The sequence below is a fragment of the Ovis canadensis genome, chromosome 18, assembly GCF_042477335.2.
Source record: "Ovis canadensis isolate MfBH-ARS-UI-01 breed Bighorn chromosome 18, ARS-UI_OviCan_v2, whole genome shotgun sequence".
Classification (NCBI taxonomy): domain Eukaryota; kingdom Metazoa; phylum Chordata; class Mammalia; order Artiodactyla; family Bovidae; genus Ovis; species Ovis canadensis.
Window position 1 is genome coordinate 28,370,647 of NC_091262.1, and position 22,145 is coordinate 28,392,791.

The 22,145-nt window shown below is 44.9% G+C and overlaps 1 protein-coding gene across 3 annotated transcripts in view; it reads right to left on the reverse strand.

Annotated features, from left to right (window-relative positions):
* The window catches only part of SV2B (synaptic vesicle glycoprotein 2B), a 97,167-nt gene that overhangs the window by 12,188 nt on the left and 62,834 nt on the right, over positions 1–22,145 (reverse strand). For all 3 annotated transcript variants that reach the window (XM_069559262.1, XM_069559261.1, XM_069559263.1), the window contains 3 exons: positions 20,012–20,176; positions 7,942–8,075; positions 2,745–2,945 (listed from right to left, as the gene is read on the reverse strand). In XM_069559262.1, the coding sequence (XP_069415363.1) occupies positions 2,745–2,945; positions 7,942–8,075; positions 20,012–20,176 (500 nt within the window). The remainder of the gene's footprint in view (positions 1–2,744; positions 2,946–7,941; positions 8,076–20,011; positions 20,177–22,145) is intronic.

The window sequence follows — 22,145 nt, forward strand, 5'->3', positions numbered from 1 at the left end:
GAGAGTAGCCCCTGAGTGCCAGAACTAGAGCGAGCCCGCATGCAGCAACAAAGACCCAGCACCGCGGAAGATAAAATAAACAAAGACATAAATTTTAAAATTAAGAAAAATATTGCTTACCTGAAGCTATTAGATACAGAATGGATAAACAAGGTCTTACTGTATAGGACAGGGAACTACATTCAATACCTTACAACAGAGCTTCCTTGGTGGCTCAGTGGTAAACAACCTGCCTGCCAGAGCAGGAGACTGAGAATCGCTCCTTGGTCCAGAAAGATCCCCCAAACCATGGAGCATCTAAGCCCATGTGCCGCAACCACTGAGCCTGTGCTCTAGACCCCGGGAGATGCAACTACTGAGGCCATGTGCCACAACTCCTGAAGCCCAGGCATCCTAGGGCCCGCGCTCTGCGGCAAGAGAAGCCACTTGCAACGAGCAGCCTGTGCATCGCAGCTAGAGAGCAGACCCCAGGCCCTGTTGCTTCGTTGCAGCAACAAAGATCCAGCGCCGCCAAAAATGAATAAGTAAATCATTTTAAAAAAAAGAAAAAGAAAAACAAATTCACTTTCTTGTATGAAGATTGTTCTTTTCTTCTCCAAAATTGTGGGGGGTTTTCTCCCATAAAAATAGACCTGTCAGAGCCACTCCAAGTGATTTAGTTCAAATGCCAAGTAAAAATGTATGGCTTCAGTCACCTGTTTTTCTTCTCTATGTTGTTATTACACAGACCAACCGAGACTGCTTGAAACATGCTATTTGTCTAGCTCCTTACATACTAGTATTTCCAAAGTTTAAAAAAAGGGCCAGTGGCAGAAGTGTCACACACTTACTCTCACTGGAGCAAACAGAGGTATTATTTTAACCATCGTGGAAGAGAATCTTAGAGCAGTCGAGGAAGTCGTGCGGACTCACAAAGCCAGTGCCGGCCGAGACGGCCAGCTGACTCCCAGCCGCCAGTCTCTGACACCACGCCGCCCTGCAGGACCTTCTGCTGAAAAACTTGGTGCCTCCAGCTCAGCCAGGAAAGAGGTCATCTTTGCTGGTTCTCTCAGTCCCACAGCGTGGCTAAGCCAGGACTCAGTGGCAGACACCGAGCTGGGCACAGACTTCACAGAAGTTGGTAAGCCACCATCTTCCCGCATCGGGTTTCGGGTCTAACCAGAACACTGTCGCTGAAGAGGACACAGCTCATGCCGTGAGACATGCCTGAGACAGGACAATCCTCTCGACGAGATTAAAAAGCAGAAACCACAGGCATGTCTCGGGCGCACCATTCTAAATACTCACGCAACTACTTATTGACAAAGAGGCTCTGCAATTTGTTTTGTGTCCTTTGCGCCTTGCTGCTAGGATCTCGGAATTAATGTTTCCCGACAACTACATCCCCGGGGGCTGAACTCTTGGCACGTGCATCAGCCTACTGTCTGCTCCCCGTCCCCTGGCCTTGACTCATATTCTTTCTTTAGTGATTTTGTTATTTATCTTTGGCTGCGCTGAGTCTCCGGTGCTGCGTGGGCCTTTCTCTGGCTGCAACAGCGGGGGCTACTCTCCATTGCGGTGCGAGGGCTTTGCACTGCGGAGGCTTCTCTTGCTTCAGCGCCCAGGCTCCAGGCACACAGGCTTCAGCAGTTGCGGCTCCCAGGCTTTAGAGCACAAGCGCGACAGCTGTGGTGCACGGACTTAGTTGCCTCAGGGCATGTGGGATCTTCCTGGACCAAGGATCGAACCCGTGTCTCCTGCATTGGCAGGTGGCTGCTTGACCGCTGAGCCACAGGGAAGCCCCTTGACCATATTCTTCTGTGTACATTTTCCCTGTGCTGTGCTCAGTGGCTCAGTCGTGTCCAGCTCTTTCATGACCCCATGGACTGTAGCCTGCCAGGCTCCTCTGTTCATGGGATTCTCCAGGCAAGAATACTGGAGGGGGTTGCCATCTCCTCCTCCCACTCCCGACCCAAGGAGTGAACTCATATCGTTTGCATATCTCGCACTGGCAGGTGGGCTCTTTACCACTAGTGCCACCTGGGAAGCCCCACGCTTACCCTGGCTCTGGGTGTAAGCATATTTCGTCTCTGGCTCACCATGCCTGGCTTGTCTTTTGGTAACAAACTGCTGCAAATCTGGCAGAATGAAGCAAGGCAGACGTGAGAGCCTGCAATGCACCGAGCACTAGGAGATGCTTTGGGTGCATTGTGTTAAATTCTCACAAACCCCTGCCAGCTCATCATAAGTCTACTTATCTGTAAAATGAGGCCCAGAGAGGAAAAGGAACATGTCCAAAGTCAAACAGCCTTTAGGTGATAGGATTCCAACATGAGCCTGTCCAACTCCAAAGCCCAGAACGTTATTACTATTACATAATAAAAAGTAACAAGATTCATCTAAGATCATCAAATGAAATTGATGCTTATTTAAAAGCATTTTAATGTATTTTTCCACCAAGAGGACTACAAAGTGGGTACAGCGGATGTATATAACATCCTACTGAAGTGCTAATAGAATACGTAACTGTGACAGAATTGCTGAATCGGGGAATGAAGGCTTGTGCCTGACCTGGACTAGGGATCTCAGAGATCTCCAAGGTGCCCTGGGGTTTTGCAGACTTGGTTCTACACCAGCAGAATCCATCTTACCTACATGGTTTCCTGTGCGGGTTTTCTTGAAAAAGACAAAGGAAAATCCCACTGCTTTTCCTCCACCTTAAGCCTCCACCCTGGCCCACAGGTGTGACATCCCTGGCAACTCACCGATCATCTTGAGTCTTCCGACTCTGTCCATGAGCAGGGCAGAAATGATGTTCCCAGGCAAGACAGACAGACTGCCAAGGAAGCTGACAAGGTAGATCAGGAAGTCGTTGTCTTGCTCTAAGTCCATATGGCAGCCCTCCTTCTGCTCCAGAAAGGTGACGTTGATAAAATGACAGTTGATGAACTTATGTTGATAGAGGTCTGCGGAGAGAAGGAAACACGTGGTTCATGTGAAACAGGGGTCAGGGAGGGGGAGAGTGCTGGGGAGATGTGAGGCAGAGGCAGGGACTGGAGTTATTCCCCTTCCTCGGGCAGGCAGCACCACCCCCGGCACTCAGACAAAGTCAAGGTAACACGTGGTGGTGACAAACGTAGACAGCATATTTAAAAGCAGAGACGTCACTTTGTGGATGAAGGTCTGTATAGTAAAAGCTATGGTTTTTCCAGTAGTCCTGTTCAGATATGAGAGTTGGACCATAAAGAAAGCTGAGCGCCAAAGAACAGATACTTCCAAATTATGGTGCTGGAGAAGACTCTTAAGGGTCCCTTGGACTTCAAGGAGATCAAACCAGCTGATTCTAAAGGAAATCAATCCTGAATATTCATTGGAAGGACTGATGCTGAAGTTGAAACTCCAATACTTTGGCCACCTGGTGTGGAGAGCCTACTCACTGGAAAAGATCCTGATGTTGGGAAAGATTGAGGGCAGGGAGTGACAGAGGAGATGGTTGGATGGCATCACCAACTCAATGGATGTGAATTTGAGCAAACTGTGGTAGTGAAATACAGGGAAGCCTGGCATGCTGCAGTCCATGGGACTGCAGAGTCAGACATGACTTAGCAACTGAACAACAACAATAACAACAGGGGGCAAGGTACAGATGTAGCTGCTGCCGCTGCTGCTAAGTCACTTCAGTCGTGTCCAACTCTCTGCGACCCCATAGACGGCAGCCCACCAGGCACCCCTGTCCCTGGGATTCTCCAGGCAAGAACACTGGAGTGGGTTGCCATTTCTTTCTCCAATGCATGAAAGTGAAAAGTGAAAGTGAAGTCGCTTAGTTGTGTCCAACTCTTAGCTACCCCATGGACTGCAGCCCACCAGGCTCCTCCATTCATGGGATTTTCCAGGCAAGAGTACTGGAGTGGGGTGCCATTGCCTTCTCCCACAGATATAGCAAGAAATCTTTAAAAATGTAACAACTTGTGTAAGTTTCTCTAAGCAAAGGGAAATGGAATGAACATTCATTGAGGGACATGTGTAAGTAGAACATCTTTCAAGGCAGTTAACAGCCTGTTTGTATCAACAATATGACACTGAGGCTCACCCTGGGGTACTCCTTCAAGGATTCCCAGCTTATAAGAGGCGTTGACCAGAAAATTGGGTCCAGATTGAGCTGGTCACAAAAACCTGAGCATGCTTCTAAATAAACACCATTGGCTCAGTGGTTGTGAGGGTTAGGCAGGAAATAGATGACTTGGTAGAGTAAAAATACTCTGCATGATGTTACAATGATGCACATTATCCATGTATCCAAGCCGATTGAATGCAGAACACCAAGAACAAAGGCCTTTCCCTCCCCTATTGCTCTGGAAGTCTGTTCCTATCTCTAACTAAACTTTGAGACTTAGAAGCTTAGGCAGAAATGTGTGAGGAAAGAAGAAAAATGTGAAGAGTGTGGAATTTTAAATTTTGATTTACTCTTTTGTGGGAGGTGCTTCATAAATGGGAGAAGGCAATGGCACCCCACTCCAGTACTCTTGCCTGGAAAATCCCACAGACGGAGGAGCTTGGTAGGCTGCAGTCCATGGGGTTGCTAAGAGTCAGACACGACTGAGCAACTTCACTTTCACTTTTCACTTTCATGCATTGGAGAAAGAAATGGCAACCCACTCCAGTGTTCTTGCCTGGAGAATCCTAGGGACAGGGGGAGCCTGGTGGGCTGCCGTCTATGGGGTCACACAGAGTCAGCCACGACTGAAGCGACTTAGCAGCAGCAGCTTCATAAACAAATGCACTAATATGTATGTGGAATCTAGAAAACTGCTACAGATGAATCTATTCACAGGGCGGGAACAGAGACACAGATGCAGAGAACAGGCGTGTGGACTGAGGGTGGGGGAAGGGGACAAACTGGGCCGTGGCACTGACATATACATACCGCCAGGCGTGGAACAGGAGCTGTGGGAAGCGCTGGATGGCACGGGAGGCTCAGCTCAGGGCTCTGGGCTGGCCTAGAGGGCGGGGTGGTGGGAGGGAGGCTTGGGAGAGAAGGGGCATATGCACACACGGAGCTGACTCATGCTGTTGTGCAGCAGAAACCAGCACAGCACTGTAAAGCAGCTATGCTCCAATTAAAAACTTTTAAAATTAAAAAACAAAAGCCTTACTATGCAAAAAAAGAATAAACCTCAGCGTGAACTATGGACTTTGGGTGATGATGTTCATTTATTTTAACAAAGGTACCACCCTGGTGGGGGATGTTGATCATGGCGCAGGCTATGGTGTGTGAGGAGGCAGCATATGGAAATTCCTGTATCTTTCTTCTAATTTTGTGATAAACCCAAAACTTCTCTTAAAAAAGATAAAGTCTTAAAAAATTAATAAAATAAGCATTTGCTTTGGAACCAGTTTCATGTTCTCTGGTACCTTCTAACATCAGCTGTTCTAGAAGAAAGATCACTATATAGGCTCTCCACAAACCTGGGTTTGGGAACTGGCTCAGTGGCTGGCCCTCTTTAACCTCCCTGAGCTTCTGCCTATAAAGTCAGAGGAAACACCTAATGATAGCCACTGCTTCCCAGCTCTGATATTTCATGACTACAAGTGTTTGCAAAATCCCAATCTCCCCACGTGGCACAGTGTAAAGAATCCACCTGCCAATACAGGAGATTCGGGAGACCTGGGTTCAGCCCCTGAGTCATGAAGATCCCCTGGAGGAGGGCATGGATTCCTGTCTGGGAAATCCCATGGACAGAGGAGCCTGGAGGACTACAGTTCACGGGGTCACAAACAGTCGGACCCAACTGAGCTCTCACTCACCTACCACGTTAGACGGTGCATATCTATGGCATATTAAGTTTAAAAAAGCAGTGTCACAACAATATGAGCTATATAGTCAATTTACTTTTAAACAAACAAATATGTTACCTATGTGAATAAACATGAAAAGTTTGCAAGGACACTGTTACGTAGCAGCTCCGTCTGGAAAAAGAAGAAAAGATTTCAGAAGCCAAGCGCCAGATGGAAACAAGGCTTTAGTTCAGCTCTGTGTCCTTCCTAATGTTTGAACTTTTGCAATGATCATATATAAGTTTCATAACTTTTCTAAATGTTAGGAAGAGTAGTAAGGACAGACCCTACTAAATGAATTGCTATGTTGCCCATGTCTGTACACACATGGATAAGTGTGAACATACAGACTTCACTGCACCTGTGTACATAGAATGTGTGCCGGTATACAGTGAATATATGTTCGTGAATTATGTGTAGTGTGTATGAACATCTATGTCATACTGTGATATGTGAGAACATATAAATATATACAGTGCCTGTGTGCAGGCTAAGTTGCTTCAGTGTTATCCAACTCTTTGCGGCCCTATGGACTACAGCCCTCTAGGCTCCTCTGTCCAAAGGGATTCTCCAGGGAAAAATACTGGAGTGGGTTGCCACGCCCTCCTCCAGGGGATCTTCCTGACCCAGGGATTGAACCTGTGGCTCTTATGCCTCCTGCATTGGCAGGAGGGTTTTTTTTACCACTAGCGTCACCTGGGAGTAGTGTAGTTCATACATACAAAGTATACAGACACATAAAGTTACTTGGGCTTGCTGCTGCTGCTAAGTTGCTTTAGCTGTATCTGACTCTGTGTGACCCCATAGATGGCAGCCCGCCAGGCTCCCCTGTCCCTGGGATCCTCCAGGCAAGAACACTGGAGTGGGTTGCCATTTCCTTCTCCAATGCATGAAAGCGAAAAGTGAAAGTGAAGTGTTACTAAATTATATGAATACATACATTCATAGAATTATATATATATATAAAACCTTAATGAAATAGCAGATTTCATCTTTGAAACTCCTAAAATATTTTACATAAATAATATGTACTTGCTGACATTGAAAAAAAGAGAAAGAGAGCAAGCAAAGAGGCATCACTGAAACTTGAAAGAAGAAAATAAAAGATATGCCAAAGACGAAATGTACAACACTCACCAATATTTTTTTAAGTTCAGGCTAAAAATAAATTAGAAAGATAAGTTCCATAATGGACTATTTAAAGACCAAGGGATATTTAGGGACCAGATATTGAATTGTTTGAGATTGGCGTCATGAAGGGGAAAAAGAAGTTCTCGCATTAAACTGTGCCATGGTGCCAATGCCAGGGACAAAGCATTGATCCAGACACAATGCAACTATTTCAGAGGAAGCCTCACAGACTTTACAGCTTAACAATTAAGGGATGAAGCCAAGTTTCCCTCACTTGTTATCTGTGGGGGAATTGTTACCTGTGGGGGAATTTTTATCTGTGGCCTTAATGTAAGTTGCTTAAGCTTCTGTTTTCCTAGTTGTAAGATGTGGATGTTGGTACATTTCTTACTTGAGACAGTATTGGTGAAGCCCCCAGTAAAGCTCAGTTAGTTTCCTCGAAACCCAGCTTCACTTGGTATTAATTCATAAAGGGAGAAGTAAAAATAATGAGTGAGAGAGAGGTGGAATTTTGTGATTTTTTTTTAATCATGGAAGTCTGAAATGGTGTAATTTTAAAATATTTTTATCTTATTTCATGCATAAAGCTTGAAAATATGCAGTCTTTCCTTTTCATGTATTATCGTGAGAATTTTATAAGTTTCAAATTATGCTAGGTCTTCAAGAATGTACTCCAGGCATAACACATCACCCTCTTGGAATGCTATTTTTTTTTAATCTGGGTCACAATTTGTTCCTACAAAGACCCTGAGCATATAGCATCAGTCTTGTTGAGATCAGAACACTTGCCCAGTGCTTCTATTTCTATTTTACATGTGATCAAACTGAGATTCAGACAGATTAAATGATTTGGCATGGCAACTTCTTTGTGCCCTGCATGAGGCAAGAACCCAAGACTCAGCACACACACCAGTGAACACTTTACTACTCCTAAAGCTTATGGCTGAGCAGTCGGACAATTTCTAGACACCAAGCTCACCCTGTTCGTGCTCTTACCTGTGTTATAAAAGATGGTCGATTCAATGGTGCAGTTTTTGAAATAGGTATCAGTTGATGTAACATCCTCAAAATAGCACTCATCAAATAACGTGTCCTCAAAGAGTACATGTTTAAAGTACATCTTTGTGAACCTATGGGGAAAAAAAATAGCTCCCAAATGATTCATCCAGGAGACAAAAAAGGAGACTTGAGACTGACACAGAAAACACAGAAAGGCAGAAGAAGAAGAATCGCAAATTAAAAGGTTCCAGCACATTATTTTCAACCCAAACTAGTTCCCCTTTTCTTCACTGTGTATTTACAAACAGAGAGGAGCCTCAGGACTGTGGGAGCTGACGTTTAGTCCAGGTACACACAGTGTTCTAGGCATCAATCCATGATTCCCAAAAGCAGATTCATGGGCTTTCTGCATCAGAATCATGGAAAGATGAAATAGCGTGACGTGAAAATATTCATAATATCTCAGTTTAGGAGCTTTAAAAACAGGAATATCCCTTAGCTGGTCTTGAAAGGTTTAAAGGCAATAGACGTAGGAGGGCCTCAGAATTTTTGTTTTTAAAATTGAACCAACAAAAATGTGGGGGAATATAAGCAATGTTATCCACACTGTTGAACATAATTGGTGCAGGCTCTTTGGAGAGCAGCTTTGCAAAATTGAAACGTACTATCCCTTTGACCTAGGAATACCACCTCTACAAATCTGTACACATACTTGCTCATGCATTCAAAGAGATCCATTCACTGACCTTCACTGCAACATTGCTGATAACAGCAATGGCTTACTAGAAAGATAGATGGATAGATAGATAGATGATAGATAATAGATAGGGCACAGGTAAATGATAGGAGAGACAGATGATAGATGACAGATAGGGTAGACAGACGATAGAGAGAATGGATAGACAGATAGACAGGCACCACACATAGCCATCCACCTAATTGTTATAACGGCTACAGGTGCTCAGGTGCTCAGCTGCGTCCAGCTCTTTGCAAACCCGTGGACCATGACCCATGGGGTGGCTCAGTGGTAAAGAAGCCACATGCCAATGCAGGAGATGCAGGAGACCCAGGTTCAATCCCTAGCTCAGGAAGAGCCCCTGGAGAAGGAAATGAGATCCCTTTCCAGTATTCTTGCCTGAGAAACCCCATGGACAGAGGAGCCTGATGGGTTACAGTCCATGAGGTCGGACAGAGTCAGGCACAACCGAGCAACTGAGGACCCGCAGATCTGTGTGTCTTAATCTGGAACCACGTTTAAGACGTATTGTTAACTGAAAAAAAATAAATAAGTGCAGCATGATATTCACAGCATGTGAGTTTCTTTCGTGTGAGAAAGGATAACGCGCATACAGCTGCGAGTGCATCGCACACACCTGGAGAGAGTGCCGCAGACACGGGCGGGTGTGTGCGGCCCTGGGGAGGTGCACCGGGGGCTGAAAGGGAACGTGGTGGCCACTCAGCTGTACCCGACTCTTTGTAACCCCTCGGACTGTAGCCCACCGGGCTCAGACAAATTTTTCTTTATCCCAAGTGTATATAATACTTTTTCACTTAAAACCGAAACAGCCAGTAAGAGGTAAAACCCCTGGATAACTGTGAGGCACAGCCCACGTCCGGAGCTGTTGCATGCCTTCAACTCCTACACAAACTTAAAAGGAAAAAGCAACAGGACACTTCAAAACATGGACTTACACACAGGGACATCAGCCTCTCCTGGCTGTGCGTCCCAAGCTTGGTTAGGCTATTAAGTGAGAAACCTTTGGCTGCGTCTTCATTTGTGAAGAATTTCAACCCCATTCATTCATTCATCTGTCTATCCAGTCACTGATTCAGTCTCAAGCAAAAGTTTTACCGAGGGTAGCATTAGGTGCTATGAGCACAGACAGAAAAGATACGGTACCTGCCCTCAAGCCTAATGGGGAAAAGAAACGGAGCCAACAGACAATTACAGTTCAGTGGGGACCCAGTGACAGAGGCAGCACAGGGCACTGGGGGCCACTGCTGCTCCTCAGGGCCACCAGGTCACTCCATCCACCAGCACACACGATGGCCAGGGCCCCCTACTCTTCACTCTCAGCTACGTTCTGCTGAGAACCCTCACCTAGAACCACATCTTACTAGCTTTGACAAAAAGACCTCTCAGCAATAAGAAGGCCTGGGCCAGTACTTCTCAAGGGGAAGTCCCCAGAACACTTGCATCAGAATAAAATCGGGAGACAGACTGGGAGAGTAGCATTGGCCTACATCCACTACCCTGTGGGGGCTCAGATGGCAACGAATCTGCCTGCGGTGCAGGAGACCCAGGTTCGATCCCTGGGTCGGGAAGATCCCCTGGAGAAGGGAACGGCAACCCACTCCAGCATTCATGCCTGGAGAATCCCATGGACAGAGGAGCCTGGTGGGCTACAGTCCATGGGGTCACATAGAGTCAGACACGACTGAGCAACTAACGCTTTCACTTTTCATGTGTAAGACAGATAGCTAGCAGGAAGCTGCTGTGAAGCACAGGAGCTCAGCTGGTGTTCTGTGATGACCTTGAGGGGTGGGATGTGGGGGGGGGGGGTGGGAGGGAGGCTCAAGAGGCAGGGATTTATGTACACATAAGATTACACAGCAGGAACCAACACAACATCGTAAAGCAATTATACTCCAACCTTTAAAAGGTAAAATAAACTGACGTAACTTAGGTACACACACAAAAATAATAATAATAAAATGGGAGGTTATTACGAAAGATGGGAGTTCTCTTCATTCCAACCTGCACTTCTTGAACTATAATCACCAGAGGAAGATGCCAGATTATTACACTTTAGGAAACGTGAGAATCTCTGATCAAGAAAGCCAAATTGTTTCCAACAGTTTTTCTTAGGGTTAAATTTGAATCAGCCTCCAAAAGCTACTGCTGAACTCTTCCTATTTCTATGGAAAAACTGATCACCAAGCCTTTTGTTACAGGAAGATGGCTCTGATTTCAAAATTAATGTAATTTGTATGCTGACTGTATTTACTCAGGAAAGCTATTCCTGGAACCTGTCTCGGGTCTTTGCCCTTCTTAATATATCCTTCTCTTTAATACAGTAATGGGCTGGTGATGTGGCCTCCGGTGATATTTTAATGTTCTGCCGAAGGTGGGTGAGAAAGAAGGGCCATAAATCATAACAGGTCTGACACCAGCAGACCTTAAAATGTATCTCCAAGTGAGTTATAAAAAGCCAAAGTTATAAAAGGAGAGATAAAAGGAGAAAAGTCCAAGGCATATTTTATGAGTCTTTTATATAAATCATCTCCTCCGATCTCTAATTTATATACTGAACTGGTCCAAGATGCTTCACTCAGGAGGTCTCAAAGGCTGAAAGAAAAGTTAACAGAAGTAGCTTGTGGAACCCTTCCTTTAAGGAAACAGAAGCCATTGGTGATCCAGAGCCTGTGGTGGAATTATTATTACAAACGCTTTATTTCAGCTACCCTCAGCCAGTGCTTCATCCCCCAGGTGATCTAAACTATACCAGAAGCCGCAGCTACACAGTCACCATGATTTAGACTTGAATGGGCTCATGCTCAAGAAGCTCAAAGCTGAAGGGGGAAACAAGAAACCTGACAATTAAAATCTGGCGTGATAACTATCGAGCTCAGACATACGTAGGACTCCCCTGGAGGTGCGGTGAATAAGGGTCCGCCTGCCAACACAGGGGACTCAGGTTCAGGCCCTGGTCCGGGAAGATTCCACCCGCTGCGGAGCTGCCAAGCTCTCAGGCTACTACTGAGCCCGTGTGCCTGCAGCCTGTGCTCCGCACAAGAGAGGCCACCACACTCAGAAGTTCACGCACACGGCGAAGAGCAGCCCCCACTCGCCGCAACTAGAGAAAGACTATTAGGAAAAACAATGAAGACAGCGCGACCAGATATAAACTGCTTTTTAAAAAAGATTAGAGATAAGCCACAAGATCACTGCAGATGGGCACTTATGATACAGTCGGGTACACCATGATATTGGCTTTTCCTTAAGGATAAATAAAAGCTATCCAAGCCAAGATGCAGAGCAAGTGAATTCCAGGCAAAGGGAAGAGCATATGCTAAGGCACAGAGGCATGATATATAATGTATGCCCTTCAACTGACTTTTTGTTAAGTGTGAATTCTCTTTCACATCATTTATATCACCTTTCAGAGAGAAAGTAAACAAAGGGTCTATTTTCCCAAAGCTCACACACATGGACCGTCCTACAATAAGCCTTCCACATACAGTGAAATAAAAGAGAAACTTTTCCAGGAAAGACCCGGAACTCTAGTTTCTCACACATTATCTGATATCAGGTCCTAATCTGAGATGAAGGAATGAGAAAACCGCCCACATCAGGGGACTTCCTTGGCAGGCTAAGACTTCGCCTTCCAAGGCAGGGGGTGAGGGTTCGATCCCTGGTCAGGGAGCCAACATCTCACATGCCTCATGGCCAAAAACCCAAAACGTAAAACAGATACAATATTGTAATAAATTAGTAAAGACTTTTAAGATGGTCCACATAAAAGGAATCTTCAAGAAAAAAAGAAAATCACTTCAGAGAATACATGCTTGGGCTCATTTTGCTTAAAGAATGAAGGAAACAGAGGGTCTTGTGTTTATCACTTCTATGCAGCTTCTTAAATTCTCTCTATAACTCTAAGTAACTTCTTAAATTCTCCACACACAGGCATCAGGCTTTTACTTCATCTCTGACACTACCTTCCAAAAAATGAAGAATAGAGTTCAGCTTTTAGGACTCTCATTAAAAGATTTCAGGCAAGTCTCTTCTCTGCAGGCTTGTATTTTAAAATCTTTAAAAGAACATTATTGAGGAGATGACTTTTTCCAATGCTAGTATTTGGTTTTATAAATGAGAGGTATCTTTACTATAAGTAGCCTGGGAAAGAAAGGAGTAGAGTTAGGAGATGGCCATCAAATGGTTGAAATACTGTTTCACGGAGAAGCAGATGTATATGATGGGAAATACCGGTGCTGCGTCTTCCAGACAGACTCTCTAAGGACAAATCCTTATGCCTCAGGGGATCTGCCAGTAAATCCAACTTACTCTCTCCATCTTCTCTTACGCTTACAGCCCCCTAAGTGCTGAAATCACCATATCTCACACTGTCTCTTTACATGGATCCTAGAACATTTTTTAAAAGAGGGTATAACTGAAAAGGAGCAGGATACTATGGTCCTTGCCTCCTATGTCCTCAGCCTGCCTTCTGTCTGTGGAAAAACTTTAGCCAAAGAGTAAGTTCCATCAGAGAAGTGAAAACACGCAGAAACAAAGGAAACAGTCAACGGAGAGCAAGTGATAATAATTTAGCCATTACACATGGTCAGGGGCCTTATCTCCCTCTCAAGGCCTATTCACCATATTCTGAGCCATGTCCGCGAGCTGTCTTATGGATACGGATGCCCCCACCAGGTGGAGAAGTTGCCTGCATGATGACCAGACTAGCCGTGACGTGCGCTGTCACAGTTCTTAGAATCGGCCTCAAAGAACTGGAAACAAACCAATCCTGGAGCTGAAGATCAACTGCACTTAAAACAGTCAAGATACCACTGGTCAGACCACTGATGACCAATTTCAAGGTGACTGTCAGCCAACCGCACTGTTTCTGCATGTAGCCCCCTCCCTCCGTCTGTGAAAGCTCTTGCCCTCTGATCATCAGTGGAGGGAGCTTGGCCTTTGGACACATGTCCACCTCCTCCCCTTGCCCCAACGCTGAGTTGCCGGCATCCAAAAGAAAGCAAACTTTCCTTTCTGCCAACCTGGCCTCTGTATTGGCTTTTGAGCAGTGAGCAGCCAGACCCCACTTTCAGTTACATAACCTTGGTGCGTGCACGTGTGTGTGTGTGTGTGTGTGTGTGTGTGTGTGTTAGTCACTCAGATGCGTCCCACTCTTTGTGATCCCATAGACTAGAGCCCACCAGGCTCCTCTGTCCATGGAATTCTCCAGGCAAGAATACTGGGGTGGGTTGCCATTCCCTACTCTAGGGGATCTTCCCAACCCAGGGATCGAACCCAGGTCTCCTGCAGTGCGGGCAGATTCTTTATGGTTTGAGCCACCATGGCTCAGCCACATAACACCTTGACACCAAAGATCAATAAGAATAGTATAAGGAAAATATACACCAATCTCATTTAAATGCAAAAACCCTAAATAGAACATAAGTAGTTCTGTGTGTGTGTGTGTGTGTGTGTGTGTGTGTGTCTGCGCGCGTGCACACGTGCATGCTCAGTCGTGTCCAACTCTGCGACCCCAGGGACTGCAGCCTGCCAGGGCTCCTCTGTCCGTAAGATTTTCCAGGCGAGAATACTGGGGTGGATTGCCATTTCTTACTCCACGGGATCTCCCAGACCCAGGGATCAAACCCACATCTCTTTCATCTCCTGTATTGGCAGGCAGATTCTTTACAACTAGTGCCAATTGGATTTTAGCAAATGTGTCCATCGCTACGGCACCACGCAGACTGTTTCCACTGAGCTCTGCTTATTTGTCCATAATTCCCTCCCCCCTAGCCTCTGGCAACCACTGACATGCATAGTTTTGCGTTTTCAGGAATGATATACAGTTGAAATCATAAACCTTTTTAGAGAGGTTTCTTTCACTTAGGAACATGCATTTAGGTTTCTCAACATCTTTTTATGACTTGACCCCTTACTTCTTTGGCACTAAATAATATTCCAGGGCCAGTATGTACCACAGTTGATTTATCCATTCACCTACACAAGGACATCTTGGATCACTGCTAGATAATAGGGTAGTTCTGGCAGGTGGTATATGGGACATCTCTGTGACTTCCTCGAAATTTCACTGTGAACATAAACAGCTCTGAAAATAATCTTAACAAAATAATAAGTTGAAAACCAATCTGAAATATTTGCACAATTTTCTGTAGAAAATAAAAAATAAAGGACATGTGTGTTGCCTCCACATTTTGACAGTTATGAATAAAACAGCTATAAACATCTAAACAACACAAAAAAGAATATTAGTAAATCAAATCTGTCGATGTATTACCATTTAAAAAAAATCACATGGAATGATCAAGATATATCCCAGGAATCAAGTACAGTTGAATATCCAGAAAAAATATTACTTTAATCTATCATATTAATAGGTCCAAGGAGAAAGCCATATGATTGTCATAATAGATGCAGAAAATAACAGACGCATGTGACAGATTCAGTATGCCTTCATGATAAACACTCTCAGCATACTTAAAAGAGAATTTCCTTAACTTTATAAAGAAGACCAATCAAAACATAGCAAGTGTCATACTTCAAAGTAAGACACCCAAATTACCCCCACTGAAGTCAGGATACCCATTAGCACTGGCATTATAATCAACACAATACTATACCTCAATTAAAAATATTTAAAATAAAAGAAGTGGCCTAAAAATAACAAAAAAAAAAACCTAATTGCAAAATTTATAGTATGAGAATTATACATTCACATCTGTAACAAAGCGTGATATTTACCTAAAACTTAAAGCACACAGAAGAAGGCTGTACAGTGTTTACAGATACACAAACACGTGGGAAAGTGTAAAATCACGCATGTGTGTAAAACACCGAGTTTATGACTGTGGTGATCATTACTCCTTGGGAGGAAGAAAAGCAACATCAAAAAGAGCAACCGAGTGAGTGATGTTCAATCTACATTAAAATCTGAAGTCAGTGTGAAAGTCGCTCAGTCGTATCTAACTCTTTGTGACCCCATGGACTATATAGTACATGGAATTCTCCAGACCAGAATACGGAAGCAAGTAGCCTTTCCTTTCTCCAGGGGAATCTTCCCAACCCAGGGATCAAACCTAGGTCTCCGACATTGCAGTCATGATCTTTACCCATTGAGCCACAAGGGAAGCCCTTGTGGGTCCTGGAGTGGGTAGCCATTCTCTTCTCCAGGGGATCTTCCCAATCCAGGGATCGAACCTAGGTCTCCCACATTGCAGTCGTAATCTTTACCCATTGAGCCACAAGGGAAGCCCTTGTGGGTACTGGAGTGGGTAGCCTATAATCTCTTCTCCAGGGGATCTTCCCAACCCAGGGATGGAGCCCAGGTCTCCTGCATTGCAGGCAGATTCTTCACCAGCTGAGCCACAAGGGAAGCCCAAAGTCAGTGCAGCGTAGTTTATGATTTTACAAAGCTAGATGCTCTGAATAGGGTTGTTGTGTTATTCTGTATTCTTTGTATATTTGATATATTTCATGATGTAATAAAAAAGAAAAGAAAGGAGACAAAACAATTGTTATAGGCAGATGACAGGGCTCTTAGAACTAATAAAAGAGCTCAGCTCAAACATCCCCAGATCAACAGGATTTCTGTTGATCTGCAATAATAATCTGGGTAAAGGTCTGATGGAAGAACAGCCACCCCATTTTTTAGTAGCTATTTAGTTGTAAAATGGGCTTCCCACATGGTTCAGTGGGTAAGAATCCGCCTGCGGTTCAGGAGATGCAGGTTAGATTGCTGGATAGGGAAGATCCCCTGGAGGATGCCATGGCAACCCACTCCAGTATCCTTGCCTGGGGAATCCCATTGGACAGAGGAGCCTGGAGGGCTACAGTCCATGGGGCCACACAGAATTGGACATGACTGAAGCAATGCACGATGCACGCATGCACAGTCGTAAAATATTCAGGAAGAAGCTCTATAAGAACTATGCAGAACCCAGACTAAATTTCTAAATTATGCTGAGGCATTTTAGTAGTGGGCTTCCCTGTTGACTCTGTGGTAAAGAAGACATGGGTTTGATCCCTGGGTCAGGAAGATGCCTTGGAGAAGGAAATGGCAACACACCCCAGTATTCCTGCGTGGGAACTGCCATGGACAGAGGAGCCTGGCAGGCTACCATCCATGGGGTCGCAAAAGAGTCAGACACAACGTAGCAACTAAACAACATCAACAGTAATTTCAGCAACCCTGAAGCATGGCGGATGTTTTATCTCAATATTATGACTTTCTGATGTGCAGAGGCTTGCACAGGTCAGAGAGGGTTCAGCTAGTTACTGACCCATCAAGGCTTGGAACGTAGAGCCCCAAGTCTTGGCTACTTCCTCAGACCTGAAGCCAGAAAGTAAGTTTAACACATTTCCCATCCTTGGCAGCTTCACAGAGCATTATTGCCCTTAAACACACCCACTGCAGATGAAGAAAATTTTTACTAATGCCTCGCTAAAAAGAGCTTTTAACTGTGTGTGTAGCATGTCACTATGACGCATGAAATCAACCTTCTCTCTTCTAGACTTTCTTTCTCTTTGCTCTCCCTGCTAAAAGTAATCTTCCCCCATGTGTGGTAGCTAATAAAGTAAATAATTTTACCCAGATTTTTAGTCAGCAAAGTGTGGATAAACTCAAAAGGGGACTACTGGTAAGAGTGAGGACAATGTTAACGAATGTGAAGCATTTAACTTGTCAAGAGGCTCAAGATTCCCACAGGTCAGATGTTTTCTAGTTTGTGACCAGCAGGTGGCAGCATAACTCAAGAAAAACAAACAAACCCACATTCAATTCCTTAGTTTCCAAGGTTCCTAATCTCTTTTGAATTGTGGTGCTAGAGAAGACTCTTGAGAGTCCCTTGAACAGCAAGGAAATCAAACCAGTCAATCCTTAAAGGAAACCAATCCTGAATATTCATTGGGAGGACTGATGCTGAAACTGAAGCTCCAATACCTTGGCCACCTGATGCAAAGAGCTGACTCACTGGAAAAGACCCTAATGCTGGGAAAGATTGAAGGCAGGAAGAGAAGGGGATGGTAGAGGATGAGATGGTTAAATGGTATCATGGACTCGATGGACATGGGTTTCAGCCAACTCCGAGAGATCGTGAAGGACAGAGAAGCCTGGTGGGCTGCAGTTCCCGGGGTCACAGAGTCAGACACGACTTAGTGACTGAACAACAACATATGAGATTATCTACAAAATACTCAGCCTTAATCAGCCTTGTTATCATTGTCATCACCATCGCCACTATAGTAACACCGCAATAGAGTGTCACTGAATAGAGGCGACTTCACAGATGAAGTCTCTTTTAAAGAATTTGTCTCCCCATGGAATAACATCATACCAGAGGGACATCTAGCCATCTATAACATCCCTTACTTTTCACCACTTCCAAAGCATTCTAATAAAGAAGGGCAACATTTCATCTTCTTCTTTTTTTTGGTGGGGGGGAGGGGTGGTCCCTGTGCTGGGTCTTCCTGCAAATCACAGGCTTTTTTTTTTTTTTTTCATCTAGTGCTTAACTGCATCAAGGCATGTGGGATCTTACTTCCTGGAGCAGGGATCAAACCTGAGTCCCCTGCATTGGAAGGAGGATTCGTAACTGCTGGATCACCAGGGAAGTCCCAAGAAGGGCAACCTCTCTTCCTTGGCAATGCCAATGCAAGATCTCTGGCTTTATACTGAAGAGCCCCAACAGTGAGAAATCCCGGGGGGATTACCACCCACCACCAACCATCAGCCTTGGAACTGCCATCCTTGGAGTGGCCACTCTCGGCAGATTCCAGTGGCCCAAGTGTCCCCAGCGAGGGCGTGTGCACACATGGGCATGTAAACGTGGAGATGTTTGTGACTAAGCCTCGGCATTTTAAAACATCATCTGAAAGTCTGAATTCCACGTCTGCTGATAGTCACGCCTAACGTTCCTTCCTCAAAGGCCTTATATTTATAGAAATAACATTCCTCTTTTCATATCACACTTTCTTTCTCATCCTAAATAACCGAGAACATTTGCTAAGGTCTGGCCAGTAACGTGAACTAGACGGCCCAAGACCCCCTCCTTGGACTTCATCCAGACACATACTTCTTTCCCACAGTGGCTAAGAGTCAACGGGCACAGCCACCTGGACACATAGCTGGGTGTGGGCTGGAAAAGCAGAGCTGGCATTGGAGGAGAGCATCCCTGGCGATAATTCTTGCACAGGTGCATGAACTAAGGGGCAGCGTCTATCACCGACACTGAACTGCCTGGGCTGTGGGGTTTCTGGTGTAGCCCTCCCCTGACCCAGTGAACTTGCTAAGGATAATTCAAGATGGCAAACAGCAGAGGTGAAAATGCTCAGCTTAGTGGATCACGTGGCTTGGAGGGAACTTTGTGCTGTCCTGACCCATTTGGGGCCATTGGAGGCAACCTCAAGGAGGCATTCTTAAAGCCCAGCGGTCTGGACTATCCATCTCAGTGTTCCAGGAGTAGAAAGAGGAGTCAGACTGAAGAAGAGGTCTGTCTGCGAGAGCACTGTTGTGTCCAACTCTTTGCAACCCTATGGCCTATGTAGCCTGCCGGGCCCCTCTGTCCATGGGATTCTCCAGGCAAGAACACTGGAGTGGGTTGCCATTTCCTTCTCCAGGGGACCTTCCCGACCCAGGGATTAAACCCGTCTCCCTGTGTCTCCTGCACTGCAGGTGGGCTCTTTACCACTGAGCCACCAGGGAAGCCCTGAAGAGCACATGGGCAGGACTTTTTTAACACTGCTCTAATTTTTTTCCCCAAAGGACGACAACACTCTTGATGGCAAAGGGCCATGCCAATAGACACTTGGAAGTAAGACCTTCCTGACCCAGGGATCAAACCCATATCTCCTGCATTCCAGGAGGATTCTTTACCCACTGAGCTGTCGGGGAAGCCAGTAATAGGTGAAAGAATATCATAAAATAGTGTCATATTAGCCTTGGGCTTGCTGCTGAAGAAGCATCCAGAATCAAAGAAAAAGCTCAACAATCAGGCTGTGAGTTGGTGCCGGACCTCTGGGCCCTCCCTCCAGGCAGGCATCATTGAGGGGCTCTCTGAGGTCTCAGACAAGACAGCCTGGTTGACCCTCCTTGATCAATCAACCCTAGCCAGGATGATGGGGAATTGCACGCTAGAGACAAGGCCACCAGGGGGCACTGTCGAGTCTCTGGCAGCCCAGGCCAAAGGTGATTTTCTACCAGTCTCAGAGCTCAATCCCCACCATATTGAATTCTTATCTGGCCAATGCCTCCCTCCCCAAGACAGTACCCACACAAACTCCTCTTGATCTAAGGAAAGTCCACAGTCCCTCACTTACTTGTCATTCACAAGTTTCCCGTGTTGGTGAATCTGATTTTCCATCGTGAAGTTGATTGTGACACCATACACATGCTCGTCGTGAAACACCTTCATTTTGGACTTGTACGCTTCATCTTGAAAATACCGGATCATGTCAGGGAACCAAACTGTCAGTCCATAGTAACTGTAATAGAGAAGAAAGAATATTGGAGCAGCAACACCATCAGAGTCTGCATTTCTGACATGATGTAAATCAAGCCCATTTTAAATGAGCCAGTATGGTTCATTAGAAAATGTAACTCATAAAAATAGATCTAATGGAAAAAAGTCACAATCGTCTTCATAGATGCCAAAAAGGCACTTGATAAAAAAAAAACCACATGCATTCTTGATTAAAACGCCAATAGATTAGAAATTCATGCATACTTCCTTAGCATGTAAAAATATATATCGTGCTGGTGGTTTAGTTGCTAAGTTGTGTCTGACTCTTGCGATTCCATGGACTTAGCCCACCAGGCTCCTCTGTCCATGGGATTGCCCAGGCAAGAATACTGGAGTGGGTTGCCATGCCCTCCTCCAGGGGATCTTCCTGACCCAGGGATCAAACCCAGGTCTCCAGCATTGCAGGCAGATTCTTTACCATCTGAGCCACGAGGGAAGCCCAAAATATATATAAATATATCTCAACTCCAAAAGAAGGATCTTTCAATGGGGGAAACACTGCGGTCACTCCCACTAACATAAGAAATAAGACCAGGATACCCATGTCATCACTACTATTTAACACTACGTTGTAGTGTTAGCTAACTCAGTTAATTAATCAGTCTTAACTAACTTGGCTACACAAGAAAAAGAACATAGGAATATAAAGTTACAAAGCAAACAGTAAAACTATATTTGCAGATGACATTTTATACCTAAAATCTCAAGATCACCAACTCAAAAAAATGGCCATGAAACGTACAAAAAATGATGCTCCACCCCACTCATAACCCGAAAAGTGAAAGTTAAAACCACACTGTGTTATCACTCTCGCCCACCAGACCCGAAACCTTGAAGTTTGCAAAAACTCTGATGGTGAGGCTGCAGGTAAGCAGGTGCTCTAATGCATTGCTGGGAAGAGGACCGCATTTTGCAATACCATCTTGAGGCGAACTGCTCAGTCCCTACAACAATTACTGGTGGATTTATCGCCTTTCGACTCCATAATTCTATTTCTAGGAATCTATTCCACTGATTAACTTGTCCAATGCAAAGAAGCCCACAAAGAGTGATGCACTGTGGCACTGTTTGCAACAACAAATGTCTGAAAACTTCCCAACAATCTGGCAGCAAGGTTCCGACTGAAGGAAGTGTAGAGTTGTACTGTGAAGAGCTATGCACACGTTCTATGCCACTGTAAAAAAAAAAAAGAATGTGAATCTCTATCCAGCTGTACGAGAGAGCTCCAGAATATATTGTTGAATACAAAAAGGAAATGCAAAACTGCTTTCCTGCAGTTCCTTCTCATAAGGAAACAATAAAGAAATTTGTAAATATACATATATTTGCTTAAATTTACAAAAAGAAATACTAGAATGATAAACAGAAAAATAAAAGAGAACTACATGGAAGAGGCAGAAGGGAGTAAATAGAGGGGGAAGGAAGGGAGACCAGATCTCTCTGAGGTTCCAACATTGGAAAGTCATCACCTACTTGACAAAATTAAATTAGACGTAAGGAAATTTCTTAAAACTTTCAGTGAATTGGATCCAAGGGCCTACATTTTAGCTTCTGAAGTGTTCCGTGTTCTCGTCTAGCTTGGATGGGACGAGTGGAAGTGAGCAGTCTGCTTCTACCTTACCTGTTTGGTGGAGACTGTTTGGGTCTCCATCAATATCTATAGGAAGACACTTGGTTAGATACTGGAAAGAGCAGGGCTTCCCACATTCCTCCCATAACCCAGGAGGTCATTAAAGCCAGCTGAGTTCGCTGGGTCGAGGGGAATGTGTCTTTGGCCATGGGCGGTGGTGAACAAAACAACTTCATAGATGAAAGTTTAAAATCTCACCAAAAGATTTTAGCTGATAATAGCAATTTACTGAGCACTTACTGACGTGCCAGAAACCATTGCACTTTATCCGTGCTATGAAACAGCCTCTTAACACTATAAA